Below are 22,053 nucleotides of genomic sequence, written 5' to 3' on the forward strand. Positions count from 1 at the left end.
AGGGACTCGCCCGTCTACATTCCCTCCACCGGATCCATATGTGAACCCCACGAGCACAGGTGAAACGCCGGTGAAGGCTCCCTCCTCAAAGAGAGCCTTCCGAGAGCGAAGCAAGGCAGTAACAAACGCTCGCCTCGAGAGCTGACTCTGCGTGCTTCGCTCCCAAGCAGACAACACACAAACTGTGTGTGTCCCCACCCGAAATATAGTGCGGGCAGGGAGGAACACACAGACTGAATGCTGTCTGCTCTCACCCAAATGCTTCTTTTTGCTGAAGCTTGACATAATGGAGCTTATAAGTGGACAAACAACACTAAATAAGACTCACAAACAGATAGCGACTGACACACACACAGAGCGCTTGCTGAATGATAAAAAGCTGACGCCGGTTCCACCGCACATGCTTTTATAGCTTCCTGGTCGCAACGTCACCCGCCCATGACGTCTCGCCCATCTATTGGACTGATTTCATATGTGATTCAGAGCATGGTCACGCTGGGGGCGTTCCCAAAGCATTTCCGACGCAGCTCGAGTTCCTGAAGGGGAACGATGTTGTTTTATTTGAATGTTCATTTTGATTGGTCAATTTTAGTTACGAATTGTATGCTGTCCATGTCATCTAAAGTTCATGCAGTAAAAAAAAAAGCAAAAAACATTTTACATTATGCATCTGAGTTGTACACATTAGTGGGTAAATATATTAAATAAAGAACTACTAAAGAGTATATTTCATTTTTATTATCTGTCCTAGGTCACCAAGTGAGCCAGAACAGCCACTGGTGCCCCATCAAAATAAAAGCATGCATGACACCCCTGTATATGGATGAGTCTGTTTTGGTTTATAGACATCATAAAGTTTGAGCTTTTTCACCCCGTTTAGTTATCACCAATAACTCAGCCTTGAGCGTGGTGTCATCACCCTCTTAATTACTAACAGAGCTCTTTAAAAACATTCACCAGCTATTCTTTCTTTTATTGTGACAAAACACAAATGCACAGCTTTGTTTCATTACAGCAGTCACAGCAGCCACATCAGCAAAAGCAAAGAGCAGAGAAACACATACAGAAAGGAATGTAGAACAAAAAGTGAGTATTGGAACAGGAATTTAATGAAAGAGTGGCTTCTATTATTCCACAATAAACACTGTAGAAGTCAGTGGTGCATCTCTGGATTTGGGTTTTATAATACTGAATTCATGCTCCAGTTCCTTCTGAAGTTAAAAAAAAATTAAATAAATAAAATAAAATAATAATAATAATAATAATAATAAACCTTAAAGGCTTCTTATGGAACACTTTTTGTGCACTTGAAACTATCAACACACAATCCAAGACTATAATATTTAAAAAGAAAAATGTAATTAAAAAAAAGAAAAATTAAATTAAAAATTTTTAAAAAGTTGGAGAGTTTTTGAAAATGTTGAATAGCTTCCTGTAGATTTTTTGTAATTAATAATTAAAACCCAAAGTGAATGTCTTTTAAATCCTTAGTTAAGAATCCTCAGTAAACCATTCTCATCAAAGCTTATAATTTCAGTTAATTTAGTTTCAGATGTGACCAAAAGTAATGATCCTCCATGTGTTTTTTCGGATTACTTGTAGCCAGGCACTATTGCATTGACAGGGTAATCAGCCAATCACAGTAACACTGAGGCACTGCCTCCTCTCACATGATATTTTACATATATATTGCCATTATCCCCCTTCACATTCATGCCACACTTTGGTATCTCAAAGAGAACACAATGAGCTCAAAAGAGATAAAAGAGATGCTGCCTCCTTCCCATGGCTGTCAGACAGTGTTACTTAGGAAAAATTAGAGCTCTGTATTACTCAGCAACGTCAATTATTTTCTCATTTGCTCTTCAGATAAAACACACCTGGTAGAAATGAATGTTTATAGGAACGAATCAAGTGATGAGAGGGAAGCACAGGGGAAAAAATGAGTGAAAGAGTTCATTGTTCTCCATCTGATGGAGGAGAACTTTGGTTTGTTTAGAGTAGAGTGGAATGGTCCACTCATGATTTAAGGAAAAGGGGGTGGGGAATGACGGGAGATGAGATACAGCTTCCAGACAATGTTCATCTACAAACACTTCCTATGAAAATATTCCCCTCTAACGCATCTGTACCCCACTACGCATCCAGATGTGAGCGAGAAAGAAAAACGACGAACGGCTGAGCAATGTAAACCACTGGAGAGAGTGAGAGGGACAGAAAAAAATGCTGAAAAGATGCCGTCTGAAGACATTTGGGTTTGCAGTTTCCAGCTGAGAGTTCAGACAGCAGATTCTTTGGGTGTTCTTTATATGTGTTCTAAGAGAACTCGCTATGGATGCCCTGAGACTGGAATGGAGGAGAGTGGAGAGTTGTAATTATGCCTCCCCCTAAACAGCTTGTAGGCTGCGAGCCAGAGTGCCTTCTGTGAACTGCAATTGTGTGTGTGTGTGTGTGTGTGTGAGAGAAAGTGTGTATACCAGTGGGTCCGCCAGCTGGACAGATGATTCAAGGGCCTTTAATATCCTGTGGAGACCCTGTTAACACATAAGCATGTGTGCTCACATTCAGACACAGACATATGTGTGTGTACTCCAATAACTGCAACCGATGCAAGTCCTGTTACAAAAAAAATAAATAAATGAAAAAAAAATAAGAATAAAACCCTCACTTTTTTGATGATAAATTGAGTGCAGGGAATATTGAGACATTTGAGATAAACTAAGGAACTTAAAGGAATATTTTGAGGTCAGTACAACAATTAATTTTAACTTGTCTCCTTTTTTTTTTAAAAGCAAAAGTCCAGGTTACAGTAAGACACTATAAATGTAAGTGAATGAGGCTAATCTGTAAATGGTAAAACGTTCACTGTTTCAATATGATAGCCACATGACGATCGACATGATTTCATTGTGAAAAATCTTTTCTGTGTAAACTTATATCCATTTTTATAACTTGTTGCCAACACTGCGGATGTAAAAAATTATGGAAATAACTTTACAGCTGAAATTATGTATACACAAGTATTGTATTCTCCAAAAACTGGTTCTGCGAGGGACAAGTCAAAATAAATTTTTGTGGTAATCAACATTATTAATCCACAAATGATCTGATACTAGAACTTAACGACAGATGCAACACAAACAAGTGATGAACATTAAAATAACACATCCGAGACCGCATTGATCCAGATTGTTGTGCACTTGTTGGCCGGTTTGTGTGAGCATGTGGGTGTGTATATACATATATATTCATAGACCTACTTTGTTAGGCACAGAAATCTGGAACTGTGCAACCCTCTCTCAGTTCTCCACCATATGGCAAGCATGGGACTTGGTGCATTGCAAGGGCCACAAGAGACAAGAAGAGGGAGACAGAGAGAGATTGGTAGAGTTTACTTTGTGCAGTGTGTGTCTGTGTGTGATTGTGTGTCTGAGTGAGTGATTGAGTGAGCTGGAGACAAGGAGGGCGTTCTGGAATTGATTTATCACCGTTTGGAACAGGAGGGGTGTGTGTGCGTGAATGTGTGAAGGGATTGGGCTTTTCTGAACTTGTGGCGTGCCAGACTGACAGGATACTTACTATGCTGTACCCTAGAGAAAGAGAGAGAGGCAGAAAGAGATCAAATGAAAAACAAGCTTTTAGATATTCACACAATTGAAATGATGCAACTCCATTCAGATCATTATTCCTGCATTATACATCACTGCTATACTAAATCTTACTAACCTAGATTTCAAACCTGTATGACTTTATTCTGTGGAACACAAAAGAAGGTTTTTAAAATCTAAAAGGGGTCCAAACGACATTGGGCCTATTTCCTTTCATTGCATAAAAAACTAAACTTTTTCAAACATTTTTCAAATCTTCTTTTGTGTTCCATAGAAGAAAGAATGTCATACAGGTTTGGAATGACATGGAAGTGAGTAAATTATGAAAGAATGTTTATTTTTGGAGGAACTTTCTGTTGAGTAACTTACATTTTAAACACAATATTGGCAATTTATGGTAACTGAAAGTTACCGATGCAACATGGATCAATGCACTAGTGGTGTTTAATTCCTGAATCATTCATTGTTTTTAAACAAATCAGCTGAATAAAAGATTCAATGACTAACTCAAAGACATTCACTTGTTTTGCTTCGAAATAAATCAGAATTTTTTAATGAGATTGGTTGAATGAATGATTCAGTGACTCTCACATAAAGACAGTCATTGTTTTGTTCCTGAATTAATTCGCATTTTTAAATGAATCGGGTGAATGAATGATTCAGTGACTCACTCAGTAAGGTAGCCACTTGTATCATTCCTGAGTGAAATAGCGTTTTTTTTAAAAATCGTTTGAATGAATGATTCATAGACTTATGTGAAAAAGTGATGCAAAATTTGAAATATCATTCATGTCCATAGCACAAATGTTGTGGGACAAGTTTCATTCCACAAGTTCAATGCTCATAATAATAGTACCACTATTAATTGCTAAACTGTCCACTGTATGCCCTGTGTCCGAATTTGCACTATAGGTTTATGAAAGTGGATTCTATCTCAGCCCACACTACCGTAATCTTCCATCTCTTCATCCTCAAGGGAGGTTACAAAGAGCTTCCCACTGCTCCCTCTCACATCATTACTGCGCTTTGAAAATAGAGAATCTAGAAAAAGCGTTTAATTCCAGACAAACTGATACATCATTGCACTTCTGTAGGCCACAAGGGCTCCATTGATTGGCTTGTTTTCAAAGCAGGGAAGGAAAAGTGAAAACTGAGCCACTCTTTTTTTTTTCTTTCTCGTTCCTCTTTCAGAATTCCTTTCATCTTCTTTAATCAACACTCTCTGATTTTGCTGAGCAATAACTGGAAATATTCATATTCTATTTTCTGTTATATGTCATTTATCATGCTTCATGTGCAATAGCTCTAAGTACTTTGAATGCTATAGCAATTTTGTACATTTTCACAGCTTTTCCAATAAAGCTTGCATCTGAAATAGAGAGCAAGAGACAAAGCACATTATGCTACACTTTTTTTGGTTTTGGTCTATTTTCTTGTCTGTCGCTCAAATGCACAATTATTAGTCATGCCAATAAGGTGCATTAAAACTGAAACAGATATGCATAGAAAGATTACACATTTTCCCAACAAAATGTCATCTTCTCATATTTATGAAGAGGAGCTTTTGTCCTTGTAATTCCACTACAACAATTCAGTCTCTAAGAATTCATACTGCTAAAATGATACACTCATTAATGATTGAAAACTATAAAACTATTTGAGTAACATGACTAATGATGAGGAAGAAATATATTGATTTTCAAAGATGATGTTTCAGCAGTGAGACTGCTAATTACAATCACCCATTTGACAAACAAAAGACGTGCAACTCTCTAACTCGCTATTTCAAAAACACACAAGCTCATTAGTGATGAACATTCAACCCCAAAAGCAGCAAAGAAACGAGATCTAGTTGTTGTCATTCAAATTAAACTGTACTCGTTTCCTCCCTTACACACACTGAGGAGAACAACAAAGGATAACAAGATCTTTCTAAATCCTTCATGTTAATGACTAGAAGTTTGCCCTAGCTTGACAAAAGAAATAGCGACCACGATGATGAAAAATCTCATGTCAGAGCTGTGTGTGTGTACACGATAAAGTGATTCAGCAGCTTTTGTTCCACACTCTTTCAGCCTGCTGTCCCTTTACTTTCAGGGTGTCTGATTGGCGGCTGAGTGGGAAGTCAAAGGTCATGTGAAGTCTGACAAAGAGCCCAGGCCAATACAAAAGTTACTAAGTGTGTCAGATTGGGAGGGGGTCCTGAAGGGGACCTCTTGCTTGGTCCCCTAACAAAGAACCATCAGCATGTGAACAGCCACGAGTGTCAGCACTCTAGTCCGCTGCTCCATCCCCCCAAAGAGGGCCTCTCTCATGGCATGCCCTCTGTCTCTGCGGGGGGAGCTCGCTGGATAGGCGTTAAATCACTGGCTGGCATAAGGGACCGTGTGTGATTTGGGGTAGGGGGTTTGCTAAATGCGACGGCCGCTCTGCAACAAAGAACAAACCAAAGTGTGCCTCTTGTTTTTTTTTAAAAAAGATCTGGGGAGGGATGGGGAACACAACATGAAATGTACAAGAGCACAGAGAATGTGAGTCGGTTAATTTGGCACTCAGTTGTGAAGCTGATGGAACGTGTCCAGCGAAGTTACAAATAAGGCTACTTAGTTGTGCGTCTCGCTTCAAAAAAAAAAAAAAGTCTCAGACTATGAAAACTATGTGACTACATTCCCTAGGCTGGTCACTGGTGGCCTTGAGTCACACTGTATTGAGAGCAGCTCTGTGCTGACCAGGGACAGAATGAATGAATGCCTCAAAGCCATTTAGCCTCTTAACAAATTTAGCGCTTAAACAATGCCATCCCAGCCCCATCCATTTCGTCATCCATCTTAAACCTGGAGTGCAGAATTAACGACCTCGCTTAATGACTGATAGCCAGAACCCACACGGTCCACTTATTAGCGCCACTGTTCACTTCTTAAGCTATTCAAATAAAGAGACTTGGCTTCTTTCTCTATTCTTCTGTGTTTCCCCCAGCTTCTTTAGTTACAGTGATGAGTCTCGGGGGTTGTTTGGGTTTGAGTCGACTGTCAACAAAGCCTTGAAACTACAGAAACTGGAGATCAATTGCTGGAGCTGTTCTTAATTATCAAACCCACACTCTGATTCAAGCTAATTGCCCATTAGCCAAACAATTAGCTAACTTGCTAACACTGACTAGTGCTAAATGGATTGAGAAGATCCAGTAGGATTCCAGTAGGATAATGTGATATTCAGTTCTTCTGACATGAAAAAAAGTAATGTTTTTGTTTATTAAAGTTTCTTTTTCTTTTTCAGCAAATATTTTGGCTGCAATAAGTCATACTGCAATTATGAATGAGATGTGGCTCTTGAGGTTTTAAGACTGTAATGAGCACTGAAATGTCTTTTAATGTATCAAAAGTGATTGCATGGCCAGAACCTCTTGTTTGCTTTATCTCTTGTACTGTGGACATTTAGAAAAACAAAACAAAACAAAACATATTCGATGTTGTGATTCTAAAAGTAAATCTATTTTTAAAAATGTGAATAGATTTGCATAGACACAAAGTGAATCAAACAAAAAAGCAACTCAAAATCTGTTTTGGTCTTATACAGCTTTAGAGCAGCCTTAAAAAATTCTCTAGCAGCAGCAGGATCTATATGGTATTCAATGACACATACTTTCCTGGATTTTCAAGCCTTAAAGCAACAGACACTGATTTCCTTCTAAATCCACAGAATGCCTGGACACACAGATGGAATAATGCGTGACTATTATGAATGGACAGACAGACAGACGAAGAAAGAGTGCTGAGGTTGGCACATATGCGCTCTCAAGCTGACCCACAGCCAAAAAGTGTTTGGATTAGACGGAATGGGGAGACGATAACTTCCTCTAGCTATAAAATGATCCTCTTTACCCTCCATTGGAACCAGAAAGATAAACACACTCCCTGTTTTTATAGGTGTGTGTGTGTGTGTGTGTGTGTGTGTCTGGAGTTTTAATTGAACCCATTAGGAGGATAGATAGAGTTACTTGGCTTAACTCAGAGGGGGTTCTATCACTCTCTGGCTTTTACCATAAATAACTTTTATGCAGGAAACCGTCACAGGCGATAAAGCGGGAATTTCTGTTTTTATATTTAAGAATATGTCTGTTTTTTTCTTAGTTCGTTAATGTATATGTTTCTCATTCATTGCTGATAAACACAGTTTTCTAAAGACACATCCAACCCTTTTAGTGCATGTGGAACAATATTTTCTTTCTCTTGTAAATCACATTTAAACCCGCAGCGCTGAAGACATTCATTTGATACAAAGTGTATTCTGGGGGTGCAAATCTGAAGGCGAGAGACTTAAACTGCTAAAAAATCCAAAAATAACATAAAGGGAGTGTGAGGAAGAAATCGGAGAGAACGAAAAAGAGAGTCGGAAAGTAGCGGGTAGAGAAAGTGGCTCTGTTTCTTTGTGTAAGGCGATCCTTCGCTCATAAGAGTTTCCACGGAAATCAGGCTGACATTGTGAACACGTGGCGCGCTGCTGTCCCAGGCTCCCCAAAAAAGACCCCCACACATCTGCCAAGCCAAGCAGACTGAGCAAAGCTGCAACAGAGGGAAAGAGGGAGGATTTAAATCTATTGCATACTGAATGAACCTCCTTCTGAAATATGTCACCTTTGAGCCCCCACATGCGCCGAAGTCACCGATGCCCCAGAAGTGTGCATGCCTTTGTGCGCTCCGAGAAAAGAAGTGTGTAGAGAAAAACGAACAATAGGTTGTTTCTCCCCCCATCTCCGGCACTGTCATGTTTTGTGAAGTCGTTCTCAGAAAAAGCCTTTGAACTAAAAAAGACAAGTTATTCCTCCACGTTGAACACAAACACGGAACGAGGAGGTTCCATTTGTCAATACACAGCTCTCTGATCAACTGAACGAGAAAAAGGGTGAATTGTTTCTTCTTGAAATCAGATAAGCAGTTCAAGCTAACCGAGCTATGATGATCAAAAACAGAAGAGCGGTGTTGGTGTGTTGTGAACTCTAAAATAAAAACAGAAGAGCATTTTCCGAACATGACATCAGATAGCCGCAGGTTAGCGGCATACAGACTGAAGCAAGGTATCATTCGGCTACAAAAACAAGCGATCAGGTGACAAAGTAACAGCTGCCATACGGACGGGAATCGGCCTCTTACACACACTCTGTTGTGCAGACACACTCTTGCTCTGTCTTTTTAGGACAAAAATCAGAGAACAGAACATTCATGTTTTTGTGGCTTGCGAATGTGAGCCGAGTTAGACTGAATATCAAACAGCTGCTCCTCTAAATGTTGGATATCTGTGTTTTTTGGTCAATTGCCAATGTGGGACCAGTTCTTTCCTTGATTACTTTAATTCTGAGATATTAAAGAGAGTTCACCCAAAACTTAAAATTCTCTCATCATTTACTCACCCTCATGATGTTCCAAAGCTATGACTTTCCTCCTTCTGTGGAACACAAAAGAAGATATTTTGCATTATTTTTGGCACACTGCCTGCTTAGTACGTTTAGTACACACTGCAGAAAAAATGCAATCACAATGAGAGAGATGAAACTCAAGTGAACTTACATTCTGCACTCTTTAAGAAGTCATACTGTATGTATATATAGAGGATTATCTGATGTTTGGTGTCAAGCTTATCAATGATAAGGGCAGATTATTGCTGACATATCTCTGATGGGCCGATAAACCAATCCAATCAGGATTCCCTGACTACGAGATGCTGACAACACACTTTTCTACAGTGATGCCCAGAAATGGCACATATCATAGTGCAGAAAGAAGAGCAAGAGATTTCTAACTTTTTGGAACGCAATGAGTTGCTAACAAAACATTTGAGTAAATCAGAAGTGAATTTGCTGGACACAGGTTCAGCAAAGAACTCAGCAAAGAAGGGATAGTTTACCCAAACAATGCAAAAAATACCCTCATTTCTTCTGTGTAACATGAAGACGTTCTGAAAAATGCCTTGGTGTTTTATGTCCATAGAATGAAAGCCAGTGCGGTTCAGTGTTGTTTTGAACCCCACTGACTTTCACTGTATGGAGAGAAACAGTTAAAACATTCTTTAAAATATCTCTCTCTCTCTCTCTCTCTCTCTGTGTGTGTGTGTGTGTGTGTGTGTGTGTTTCCTGAAGAAAAAGTCAGGCAGGATGACTATTTTTCTTGGTTTGTTCGAATTGGAATCTTTATTTTAGAGTGAACATGGAGATTGTGGGAGGGCAGATTTCTCTCCATGACTCATGTGGAAGAAATAAATCTTGCTCAAGTAAACAGAAAGTGCATGATTGAGATCAATAAACTATTTCTAAACAAACGCACGTGTGCGTACCTAATGTCCCGAGAATGTGTGTCCTATTGCGTAAATCTCCAACTCTTCTTTGGACTCAACCCCCAAAATGTAAGACATGCTTTAATAAAGGTTTCATGACGGGCGCATGCCGAATGCTTGTGACCTGCCACGAGCCGAAAGAACGGCAGCGGACAGAGGAAGTAAAATACGGCAGGGACGATTTGCAGAGCAAAGAAAGAACGGTATGAGAAATAAGGAGGAGGGGAGAGGAGTTGCCACACAGGCGGCAGATGCTCGCGTGCCTTTACAAACATCCACGGTGCCCTCTCGACCTGCGGCGCCGGAGCATTCCGCCGTGATTCCCCTCCTCCCTCTGCGCTCCGCTTCCCCGCCGGTTTCCACGGCCCTTCTGCGAATTGCGACGTCCCACCTGCCATGCTCCATTGTGTGCGTGATCCTTTTGCATTTCAATGACAAAGTTAATTCCCCCACGCCCCCTCCCTATCCTCCAGCCCGGGGTGACTTTACGACCACAGCTTGAAAATGCATTTCAAATCCTCCTGTCCACAAAAAAAAGCCATCTGATGAGAACATATGACGCCGCCAGATTTCAACACCCGCTCATATTGTAGGCCATGTATGCTTAATTGGGCTGCTGCTGTAAAACTATTTACTTGATTATAGCTTAACTACAGTCAACTGTTTGGTCACTTTACGAACAAAGTGACATGACGACGTTTTAAAATAAAAACGTGAAGACAAAGACTCGATCAATAGTTTAAAATATGACTGCGTGATTGGCTCTCATATAGGCTAGATGAGACAGCACAGAAGTGCACACAAAACATATAGGCTATTCGCTTTTTCAGATGACTATCCCATGTATTTAATTCTAGTATGTAAATGGCATAAGTGATTACCATCACAAGTTTCTCATGCGCATCTGCTTGGGCACATGCTGCGCCTTTCCCTTATATTGCGTGTGAATAAAACCACCCACTTGTTTAAAACGCACTGACTTGAACTTCTTTGAGCATGAAATGTGATTAGCAAGCAATAATTACATTATATTTCGAGGAAGGCTTTCACACTAAATGTTTGCTTGCTGGATAAGAAACAGTAACTTGCATGAGTAAAACGCGTAACTTTATTTATGAGTGTGACAAACGCCTATGGTTTAGATTAGAAGAAAGCTGTCATCTGCGCTTTGGCTCTCTGGGAGCAACCATTAAATGACAAATGCTATATGATGACATATTCTTGACGACATAATGAAAACCCTAACTAAAAATATTAATTTTGCTTACAACAATCAGTGATTGATGGGATGTAGTCAGGGTCACTGCTGTGTTGAGCAGGTTTGAAGAGCGCAGCTTCAGACTTCAGCTGGCCCACGACAGATGGACAGCCACAGGTCACAGGACCGAATTTCAATGCAGTCTCACGGTGCATCTCCATACAGCACACTTTCTGTTGATCAGAACGCCTCTAGTATAAAAAATAGGATTCCACTGGAAATCTTACTGTTTAAACATGTAAAAAACTACTTTCATGTGCGCTGCAATTCCATGCCTAAACTAGGTAAAATGCAGGACGCGCAAAGGATCAGATGCCTTATGGATAAACGTTCCAATGTCTTTATTTAATAATAAATAGACAGTGATTCCAGACAGCAGAAATTCCTGCTGTGTATCGCGAAAATGTGTTTCTCGCAGGACTGACTGATGTAATTACTGGTTTGTGTTTTCTGGACGTTCAAACCAGATGGCCGTGAAACATTCAGAAGCTCATGTTTGCTTTTTGTTTGTGGGTGAACGCGCATAATGATGCTAATGCGGCAGAATCAGAGATGGTGAGTCGTAAAGTGGCATTGTGCACCGTGGGGGTGAGTGTGACCTCTGTGAGAAATCACACTGACTGCGGGTTAAGGGAGGTTGGGGGAATCCTTTTCAACGCGCGCGATTCGCCACGCGCGCAGACTCCTCCAGCTAGACACAATAGCACGCTGATGTGCTCTCTGATATCCTCCAGTTATCCTTCATCCTCAAAACTCTAGCTGTGGTTTAGACTTTCAATAATAAAGTTCGCTGTATAAAAAAATTATAGTTTCAACTATATGCTGTATAGTAGTGCACTACATTGTAATTGCTAGCTGTTTGTACTTAATATCATAATATCATAACGATTTTTGATTAGTGTAATACGTATTGGCATTATAAAAAGGTCATTTTCTGCCTTAAAGTGAAAGTGGTGCCAAAGTGACAGCGTGAAGTAATCGACCACTTTAATTAAAGTTAAATGTTTAAAGTGGTCGACAACTACACCGAAACTCTAAAAACGAATCAAGTAAAGTAGAATCCACATACACTGTATGTTAAATGGATAGCTAACAAATATGTTATAACGATGAAAACATTTCTACAGTGGCAATTAACCTAAAGTGTGCCGTTGTGACACGAGAAACGTTGGTCTTGAATAAATGTGTCTTTTTTTCTATTGTTATGGCACACTTCTGAAACTCTGTCCTCCTCATGGCGAGATCTGCTTGCCAGCTCCACCTCAATCACTGCTCTTTCTTTCCTTCATTCTGCCTTTTCTTATCTTTTCTTTTCTTTTCTTTTCTTTTCAGGGATGTGTAGCCGTGGGGCGAGGAGGGGTGGCTGGAGTTTGGAGAGGGTGGGGGCCACAGTCTGAGGTGGGCTAGGGGCCAGTCAGTGTTCTCAGAGTCACAGACAGAGCACACACAAGGAGCTGCGCCTCCCACACACCCGCGCACCAACTCACACACAGTCAGACGAAGAGGAAAGTGGATGTGTGCAGCAGCATTACTGCGTCCTGATGCTTTCTCCGAGGCGCTGAAAACGCACACAGAGGGAAAGTGCGTGTTCCTCGACTTCATATGCATTTTGCTTGAAATCTATGCACAACATCTGAGGATTTATCATGCTTTAATTTACATCGAACAATCCACCAGCCAGTTTTCTCTCTGCGTGGAACAATACTTTGCGCACGGCTTCAAAGATGGGAACAACTAAACCCTCCAGCGACAGGAATGTACTGTTTTGCAAGACGCTTCTGAAACTTATACTTCTGGCGGCCGTTGCGCACAACGTTTCGGGGAAGACTTTAAAATACAAAGTTTTGGAGGAGCAGAGAGTAGGCACGGTGATCGCCAGACTGAAAGAGGATGTAGCCGGTATCTTATCCAAACTCCCGAGCTCAGTGTCCCCGCGCTTCCGCGCGATGCAGAGAGGCAGCACCCCTCTACTCTCCGTGCTCGAGGAGGACGGAGAGATCAGCATCGCCACCAAAATCGACCGCGAGAAGCTTTGCGAGAAAAACTTAAACTGCACTATCGAGTTCGACGTGATCACGCTACCCACGGAATACCTCCAGTTGTTTCACATTCAAGTGGAAGTGTTGGACATCAACGACAACGCTCCGCAGTTCTCGCGCGCCATCATTCCCATAGAGATATCAGAGAGCGCGTCTGTGGGCACACGCTTCCCTTTGGATAGCGCGTTGGACCCGGATGTCGGGGAAAACGCGCTACACACCTACTCCCTCACTCGGAATAACTTTTTCAAAATCGATATCAGGACGCGTACGGATGGCGCAAAGTACGCGGACCTTGTTGTGATGAGGGAACTTGACAGGGAAACACAATCCAGCTACCAACTACAACTCACAGCGTCAGACTCTGGCGTGCCGCCGAAATCTGGCTCAACTCTGCTTAAAATCAGCATATCTGATTCCAACGATAATAGCCCGGCATTTGACGAGCAGGCTTACGTGGTCAACCTCCTGGAAAATTCACCACTGGGGACGTTACTAGTGGACCTGAACGCCACAGACCCGGATGAAGGCAATAATGGCAAAATAGTGTACTCTTTCAGCAGTCATGTGCCACCCAAAATCATAGAGACCTTTAAAATTAACCCAGATAATGGCCACATCACTCTGATAAAGAAAGTTGATTACGAAACCACTTCTTCGTACGAAATAGATGTGCAAGCTCAGGATATGGGTCCCAACTCCATTCCAGGCCACTGTAAAATAATCATCAAAGTGGTTGACGTCAACGACATCAAGCCAAAAATCAACATCAACCTTATGACTCAGGGCAAAGAGGAGGTGGCCTACATCTCAGAGGCCTCCCCTGTCGATACCTTCATCGCATTAGTGCGCATCGATGACAGCGACTCAGGTCTAAACGGTGAGGTTGTGTGCCGTCTCCATGGCCATGGGCATTTTCGCTTGCAGAAGACCTACGAGAACAACTACATGATTCTCACTAATGTGTCTCTGGACCGTGAGAAACGCTCTGAATATAGCCTGACGGTAATCGCTGAAGACCGTGGATCACCAAGCCTATCCACCATCAAACACTTCACGGTGCAGGTGCAAGATGAAAACGACAACCCTCCACGCTTCGAAAAGAGCCGATATGAAATCTTCAAGTCTGAGAACAATTCGCCCGGGGCATACCTGACTTCAGTGGTGGCCACCGACCCAGATTTGGGCTCTAATGGTCAGGTGACCTACTCAATTGTGGAGAGCCAGGTTCAAGGTAGCTCTATTTCAACCTATGTGACCATTGACCCATCTAATGGGGCTGTGTATGCTCTCCGAAGCTTTGATCGGGAAGAGGTCGGCCGGCTTTCGTTCACTGTGCAGGCGCGGGATGGCGCGGGCCCCGCTTTTCTGAGCAGCAACACCACTGTTTTGCTCACTGTACTAGATGAAAATGACAACCCACCTATCATTGTTACACCACAACTAATCAACCACACAGCTGAGGTGCCACTATGGCGGCACGCCGAGCCTGGTCATCTGGTGACAATCATCAAGGCGACAGATCGTGATGCAGGGGCCAACAGCGAGCTAACTTGCTCCATCGTCGGTGGTAATGACGAGGGACTCTTTGTCATTGAACCACGCAGATGTGAGTTACGAACCAATGGAAGCGTGGAGGCCTTGGGGCGTGAGGGATTTGATCTCGCAATCCTGGTGCAAGACAGAGGGGCGTCAATTCGTCTCTCAGCGAGGGCCGTTCTGCACATTAGCCTGCGGGACTATCCAGAAAGCTACTCCCTGAATCCTTCAGACATGAACAACCAATCGACTCTAGACGTGTCTATGATCATTATCATCTCCCTTGGTGCCATCTGTGGCATGCTTCTCATCGTTATGGTAATGTTCGCAACCAGGTGCTCGAGAGAGCAGAAGGACCCAAGACATTCCTATAACTGCAGAGTGGCTGAGTCTACCTACCAAAACCATCCCAAAAAACCTGCCCGGCAGATCCACAAGGGCGATATCACTTTGGTCCCCACGGTTAATGGGACCCTGCCTGTGAGGGCCCATCCTCGCTCCCCTTCGGCCTCACCTGCTCCAGAGAGTCGCCAGAGCCACCACAGTCGCCAATCACTCAACAGCCTGGTCACCATCTCCTCCAATCACGTGCCAGAGAACTTCGCCCTAGAACTCGCTCATGCCACACAACCTGTCGAGGTAAAAGAAATGTTTTCAATACGAATTCAATGTGAACTGTTAAATCTTGACTATTTAATCCCCCCTAAACTTGTTATAATATTCAATATTTATTTTATTTATAGGATGTTTATTTGTATATCCATAGATTGTTTCATCATGCATAAGTTTCCATCCATATCATTCCCTCATTCACCCCCCCCCCCCACTGTTCATTCCTGACTATTTAATTCCCCCTAAACTTGTTATAATATTCAATGTTTATTTTATTTATAGCATGTTTATTTGTATATCCATAGATTATTTCATCATGCATAAGTATCCATCCATTTCATTCCCTCATCACCACCATGGTTTGTCTGTATTTGTGTTGGCTTGCTGTCTGGTCTGCCATTATTCATTTTTTATTTCCATTTTTTCTTTCTTTATTTGTCCCCCGCCCTGTTTCTTTTCTTTTTGGTTATAGCAAGTCTCACAGCTTCTGTCCATACTTCATCAGGGCCAGTACCAACCCAGACCCAGTTTCCGTGGCAACAAATACACCCGGAGCTACAGGTAACCAATCACACTTCAGCCTGTTGCCACCTTTACAGACCATCCTACAGGGGGTTTAAAGTTCTAGTCCGTGAGAGTCTGGACACCCTGCAGTACTTAAGTAACAGATGCTGACGATACATGATAGCCTCATCAAGTCAACTGCCCTTTGAATAAAGCCTTTTTTTGTTTATGCATAAATTGCTCCCTCCTTAAGAGGCTCATTTCATACTTTTCACATCGCCAGTGAATTAAAAAGTAAAAAAAATATATGAATGATAATGCATAAATCGTTACTGAGTCAAAGTTATTGTTATAGCTAATTGTCTGTTCTTTGTTTCTAGGTATGCTTTGAATGAGATGGATAAGTTCAGCCTAAAGGACAGTGGAAGAGGAGATAGTGAGGCAGGAGACAGTGATTGTGAGATGGGGAGGGAGTCTCCTCTGCTTGGAGAAGGCTTCAGTGAGCTCTTCACTCCTGATGGACATCACCGACTGCATCCAAGTAAGCAAGAGAGTGAGATGTTGAAGAAGAGTCCTTGATTTCATAATATTTGGGCATACCTGTTAAAAAAGTTAATTGCTCACACTGGACAGCATCATATATATGCATTTAATGAAGTATGTGACACACACAAATATATAAAAAAATACACAATACAATGACTATATCCTTGATTTTGAACATTTAGACACATTTACAATCTCTCTCTTGAACATGAAACACCTCAATAGTGCCAGTACTCTGATCATATCATTTATTGGAGAAAATCATGATTTCTGATGGAAAAAATATGCATAGTTGATCTATAACACAATCATTACTGTGACTAGAACAAGATTTGGGTTGTGTGCTGGGATGGGCCATTGATTTCTGTAAATCAGCATGTTTAATCTTTCATTCTCTGCATGAGAGAGAGTGGGCTAAATGAGGGCCTGTTTTGCAAATGCACCAGATTGGGCATTTATTAACTCTAAGATGTATTATAAATGGCCTTTCAAAATTAATGGCGCTATAATCAGCCCCTAGAACATGAATGAGTAATGCCGAACATGTTCAATGAGCACTATAAGTTGGCATATTTGATTTGTTTTGCATAGTCTCTAGAAAACAAAGCTGGGTCGGCTGAAGCTGGAAATATTTTGTTTAGTCATTTGGCTTCCAATTGATGTATTTGACTAGTTAAGGGCGTGTGCAGTTTTGCATGCTTTGCCAGAAAACACCAATCATTAACTAACCTCTTCTATCAATGCTTTGGTTTTCACCATAGCGATGAAGCTGTGCACCGAAGAGTGTCGTGTCCTCGGTCACTCTGACCAGTGCTGGATGCCCCCGTTGCCTTCCCCAGCCTCCTCTGATTACCGCAGCAACCTCTACATCCCTGGAGAAGACCCTCAACAGAAAGCCACCCCTGAAGCACCACAATCTGGCGAGTCAACTCTGAGGAAAAAGAGTTTCTCCACATTCGGCAAGGAGAGCGAGGAGGGAGAGGGGGAGGCAGGTGATGGGGAAGACCTGTGCGGAACGACTTCTCTGCTGTCTGAAATGAACAGCGTGTTCCAGAGGCTCCTCCCCTCCTCGCTGGATAATTACAATGAGACTAATGAAACTGAAAAGGTAACAGCCTGCGCCGCGGGGGTGGGATCGTTGGAAAGAAGGAAGGGCCACTTACCTGGTAAACCAAGCCCTGCAACTTATCAGCAGAACGTGGCGGTTTGGGCCGCTAATACGCATTTCCAAAATCCCGGACATGGCCACGCCCCTGCTAGTCACATGACAGCCCTGGTGGCTCCGCTCCCTGCCCCTCTGCCAGCTCCCATGGCAGCATCAGCTTCCTCTTCAAAATGGCTGCCCGCAATGGAGGAGATTCCTGAGAATCATGAGGAAGATGAGTTAGAGTCTGTGCTCGGGCATCTGCACGGCAAGCGCTGCGACAGTCGCAGCGAAATTATGGACGCCAGCGAGCTGGTTGCAGAAATCAACAAACTCCTTCAAGATGTCAGGCAAAGTTAAAGACTAAAGCTTAAACTCTTCCTTCCGCTCTCTACAATAAAGTAAAACATTTTTATATGAGAGCGAGGAGGAGGAAGATACGAACAGGAAAACACAGAGACCTGCAATTGTCGTTAAAGTTGCATTTCTGGATGTAATGTGTTTTGTGAATGCTAATTATCCAAATGATGTTTGTATTTTCTGGTTTTTGGCCACAGTGTACACAATGTGAGTGTATTTATCTTTGTATTTTAAAAATACAATTTGTAGTCTTTATATTTATATGTGTATATACCTAAGTTAAAAATGTACATAAAGCTATCAGATTTCTATTTTTATATATGCATGTTGGGAAAGTAATCAAAATCAACATGCCTTGGTGTAAATATTCTTATTTATGAAAAAGGTTTTCTTTTCTTTCTCTTTTCAGTGGTATTGTTATATATGAGCATAATATAAGTACATGAATATTATTGAGTATGTGATATTTGGTGGGGTGGGACAGGTACTGAAAGCATGTTTTTGGGGTGGGAGTGGTATTTATTATGGTGTATTCTTTGTGTCAAGTTCTGTTTTGCGTTAAACAAATGACAAAATAAAGAGAAATGCAGATATGTCACACATACACATCTGGTTTGACTCTTTGCTTTGACGTTTCACTGTTTATATTGACATATTCTTGTTTTAAAGTTGTATGTTTGTGGGCATAAAAATGGTCCTCCAGTAAATTACAGTATGTGCTACTCCATTTAGTTTTAATGTTCCTGAAATATCTAGTAAAATGGGAGTGTGCAGTTGTGTTCCTCCTCTTCACAGACAGATCTGGAGAGCAGCCTTGCGGAGAAAAATAGCCATTTTTAGTCTCTCTCATCTACGCTGCACTCGTTATGAGCGCCCCCTACTGACTGAAAGAGAATATTTCATTAAAGCTTGAAAGGATTCAACCAGTGAGAATATTGCAAACAGAGATGAGTCAGGTAGAAAAAAAGGAAACATGATCGTTTTTGTCCTCAATATAAGACAGTAAGAAGTAATGTAAAGTTACGATGCATAATAGGTCACAAAAGCACAAAGAAGGATATTTCACATAATGTGATCACTGTCGGAGATATGAGATTCATTGTTCTAACTACAGCCCCCTAGAGGCGAGATAGCTGAACAGCAGCCACTTAATACCTAATCTCTCTCTCTCTCTCTCATCACCATAACACAACATGACAGGAAGACATGTAAATAATTTCATTCTATTTTTTTTTTTTTTTGAAGCATCAAGCATTTAAGTTCAGCCATTCAACCCTGTTATTGTAAAGTGAGAGGGGAAAAAAAACGCTGCTCAAAATAAATTTTCCCCCTCAATTTTAAGAACTTTGTTTTTATTAACTATAAGGCAACATTTGGTCACTAACTATCGATTGAGTGTCACCCTCAGTTGAGCTAAACTTGCAATTCTGTTAATATACTACCATAGCCTTTATTATTATTTTTGTATATTTCATTTGGTTATTTACTTACTGTGAAAGACAATTGCAAAAAACCTAAATCATGCTTTTAAACTTTATGTAAACATCTTGCAAATTTGAGCAACAGGATTAAAACATTTGCAATTGAAGGAATGGAAATAAAATAACTTACATAATATTCTGTTTGACCTCCAGCGGATGACGATTTTCTGATGGTAAGCAGCTCTTTTCTAACACCATATTTTGTATCTTACTTGTGAAATCTTCATTCTCCCTTTCTCAGTATGTATTTATACGGCACACATTTCAGAGCATTTTAAAGTTGTAAAATCATTTTGTGTTAAAATTACTCAGGAAATAGCTGATAAACAGTTTGGAGTTGTAATTTACCTTGACCTTTTTCATTCAATTTCCCAATAACCAGGTTTACTTTTCTAGTAACATAACAAGTGTGTTGAAATTATGCAAAACTAAATGACAAAAACTCAAACTAAAGACAGAAATGACTGAATGTGAGGTTCTATTTTGTAAGCTAAGAATTTCCGAAAAAAGAAAATGCGAATCTTTTGCTCCTCCTATTTGAACAGTTGAAGCAAGAAAATAACAACTTCTCTGAAAGCTAATTTTGACATACAGAAATTGGCCTTGACTTTCAGCTAAAAAAAAAAAAAATTATGCTACCTTCCATCTCCTTCTCTCCCAGAGACTCTCACTCTTTTTATTCACACACATGCATAATCCTGTAACTTCTTTACTTGTATGAGAAAACAACGTGCTGTAGCCCTTAGGACACTGAGCGGACCTAATCTGCCTAATTTTGCCATCTTTTGTTCATTGTAATTCAATTCTACAGTAAACTTTTATTGCTTTAAATGAATAATTCATTCAGTTTCTTCTTTCCCTCTATTTTTTTGCGGTGCTTTTTTGCATCTGGGTAAACGTGCCAAGTTACAACACGCGTCGCATACAAAGTCATGTCACTCACGAGAGCTCTTGTCACCAAGCAGGTTGGTAAATTGACATAATTACTGAGGTGAGTTTCTGATTAGCTTGCGGTGGAGTTGAGAGTGTAGATTCATGTCTTTCTCTTCATCTCTCACGTCTCTACCGCTAAAAATACACCTGTCTCCTTCTTCCATCATTTCAAGTCCTGAGGATAAGTCTGCCAATAGTCTCTTATCATTATCACTTTGTGTATATGTGTGTGATCTAGGAGCCGCAATAACTGTGGGTGATTGTGAGTCTTTTAGAGACTGAAATAGGTTTTCGTCTTATTTGCTTCCTGAAAAGTACAGAATTACATTCTTTAGTTTTCTCTCCTATATTTTTCTATTTTCGCTCTCCCCTCGTGTCTCTCAGGTGGAACATATTTCATGACCAAATGCTTTCTCCCATGATGCATTATGAAAACACCAAAACATCTGTGGCTCTTCAGTGCAGCTGTTGGCCAGAGTGCCGCCGTATGTGTCTGTGTGAGTGTACATGTGTGCTTTTGTGCGGTTTGTCTGTATAAATGACACTTTTGGTAGCCAGCCAGCTTTTCAGTAAAGCATGACAAATTACAAGAATGGCATGAGCTGGTCTGTTTAATGGTCTGGAAGTGCCAGTGACTGATTTGTGTCTCTTTTAAGGTGTACACGTGCCATCCTAGCATGACAACCAGTCCCAACGGACTTTCTTTCTTCTGCGGAACACAAAAGAGTATATTTTGTAAAATGTCGGTGTGCTTTTTATCCATACAGTGAAAGTCAGTGGGGTCGAGTGTTGTTTTGGATCCTTGTGACTTTCATTATATGGACAAAAGCAGTTAAAAACATTCTTCTAAATATCTTATTTTATGTTCCACTGAAGAAAGAAACTCAAACAGGTTTGAAATGACAACATTTTAATTTTTGGGTGATCTATCACTTTAGCTTGTTTATATACTGAATATATTTCAAAATGAAAGTTTCGAAATGTCAGAATGCAGTATTTAAATAACATCAGATTAAGTGTTTGCCGTAAACAAACTGGTTGCCAATAACTGCAGAGAACTAAAAAATGTCTTTATCCATTAAAGCATCCATTCATTTCTAAACACAGACATTTTTTTATTCTCCATCAAATGAACAAGAGCAGACTTGGCATTTTAAATTGGCTCATTAATTCTTGTCTAATAAGTGTGCATATTAATGTAGAGCTCTTGAGCCAGAAAGGTTGCGGCGTCTTCCATTCCAGCTTTTGGGGTCATATGTGTTCAAAGATCTTTTACGATAAACAGATTGATAAATAGTTTACTTACATACTCATTTCCGACCTCTGTTCCGGAACATAAAAGTATGTTTATGATCATTAATTTAATGAGAATTGAGAGAACATCTATCAGAGTTATCATTGTGTGTTTCTGCACACTATCATTGGACAGTAAGAGTTTCATTTAACTTTTGACATATTACAGCTAGTTATATGTAGTAATAGTAGTCATTGATGCCAGGTACACTCAAAAAACTACGTGTCACTAGGTCAACCTTTAAAAGGTTCACAGCCTTAAAGGGTTAGTTCACTCAACAATGAAAATTAGCCCATAAATTACTCACCCTCAATGCATCCTAGGTGTATATGACTTTCATCTTTCAGACAAATCCAGTCGGAGTTATATAAAAAATTGTCTTTGATCTTTCAAGCTGTTTAATGCCAG

At 40.8% G+C, this 22,053-nt stretch overlaps 1 protein-coding gene across 2 annotated transcripts; it reads left to right on the top strand.

Moving 5' to 3' along the window:
• The first annotated feature begins 12,700 nt into the window (after nt 1-12,700).
• Nucleotides 12,701-18,165, top strand: LOC107740167 (protocadherin-18-like). Of its 2 annotated transcripts, none has more exons than XM_016552512.1 (4): nt 12,701-15,410; nt 15,856-15,944; nt 16,268-16,428; nt 17,195-18,165. In XM_016552512.1, the coding sequence occupies exons 1-4, from the start codon at nt 12,918-12,920 to the stop codon at nt 17,935-17,937; spliced, it is 3,486 nt and encodes a 1,161-aa protein (XP_016407998.1). In that variant the 5' UTR covers nt 12,701-12,917; the 3' UTR covers nt 17,938-18,165. The 2 variants fall into 2 exon arrangements, with proteins under 2 accessions (XP_016407998.1, XP_016407999.1); XM_016552513.1 differs by having other exon boundaries at nt 15,889-15,944.
• Nucleotides 18,166-22,053: the final 3,888 nt, after the last annotated feature.

Source organism: Sinocyclocheilus rhinocerous, unplaced genomic scaffold, assembly GCF_001515625.1.
Source record: "Sinocyclocheilus rhinocerous isolate Xijiao unplaced genomic scaffold, SAMN03320098_v1.1 scaffold584, whole genome shotgun sequence".
In the NCBI taxonomy this organism is placed as follows: domain Eukaryota; kingdom Metazoa; phylum Chordata; class Actinopteri; order Cypriniformes; family Cyprinidae; genus Sinocyclocheilus; species Sinocyclocheilus rhinocerous.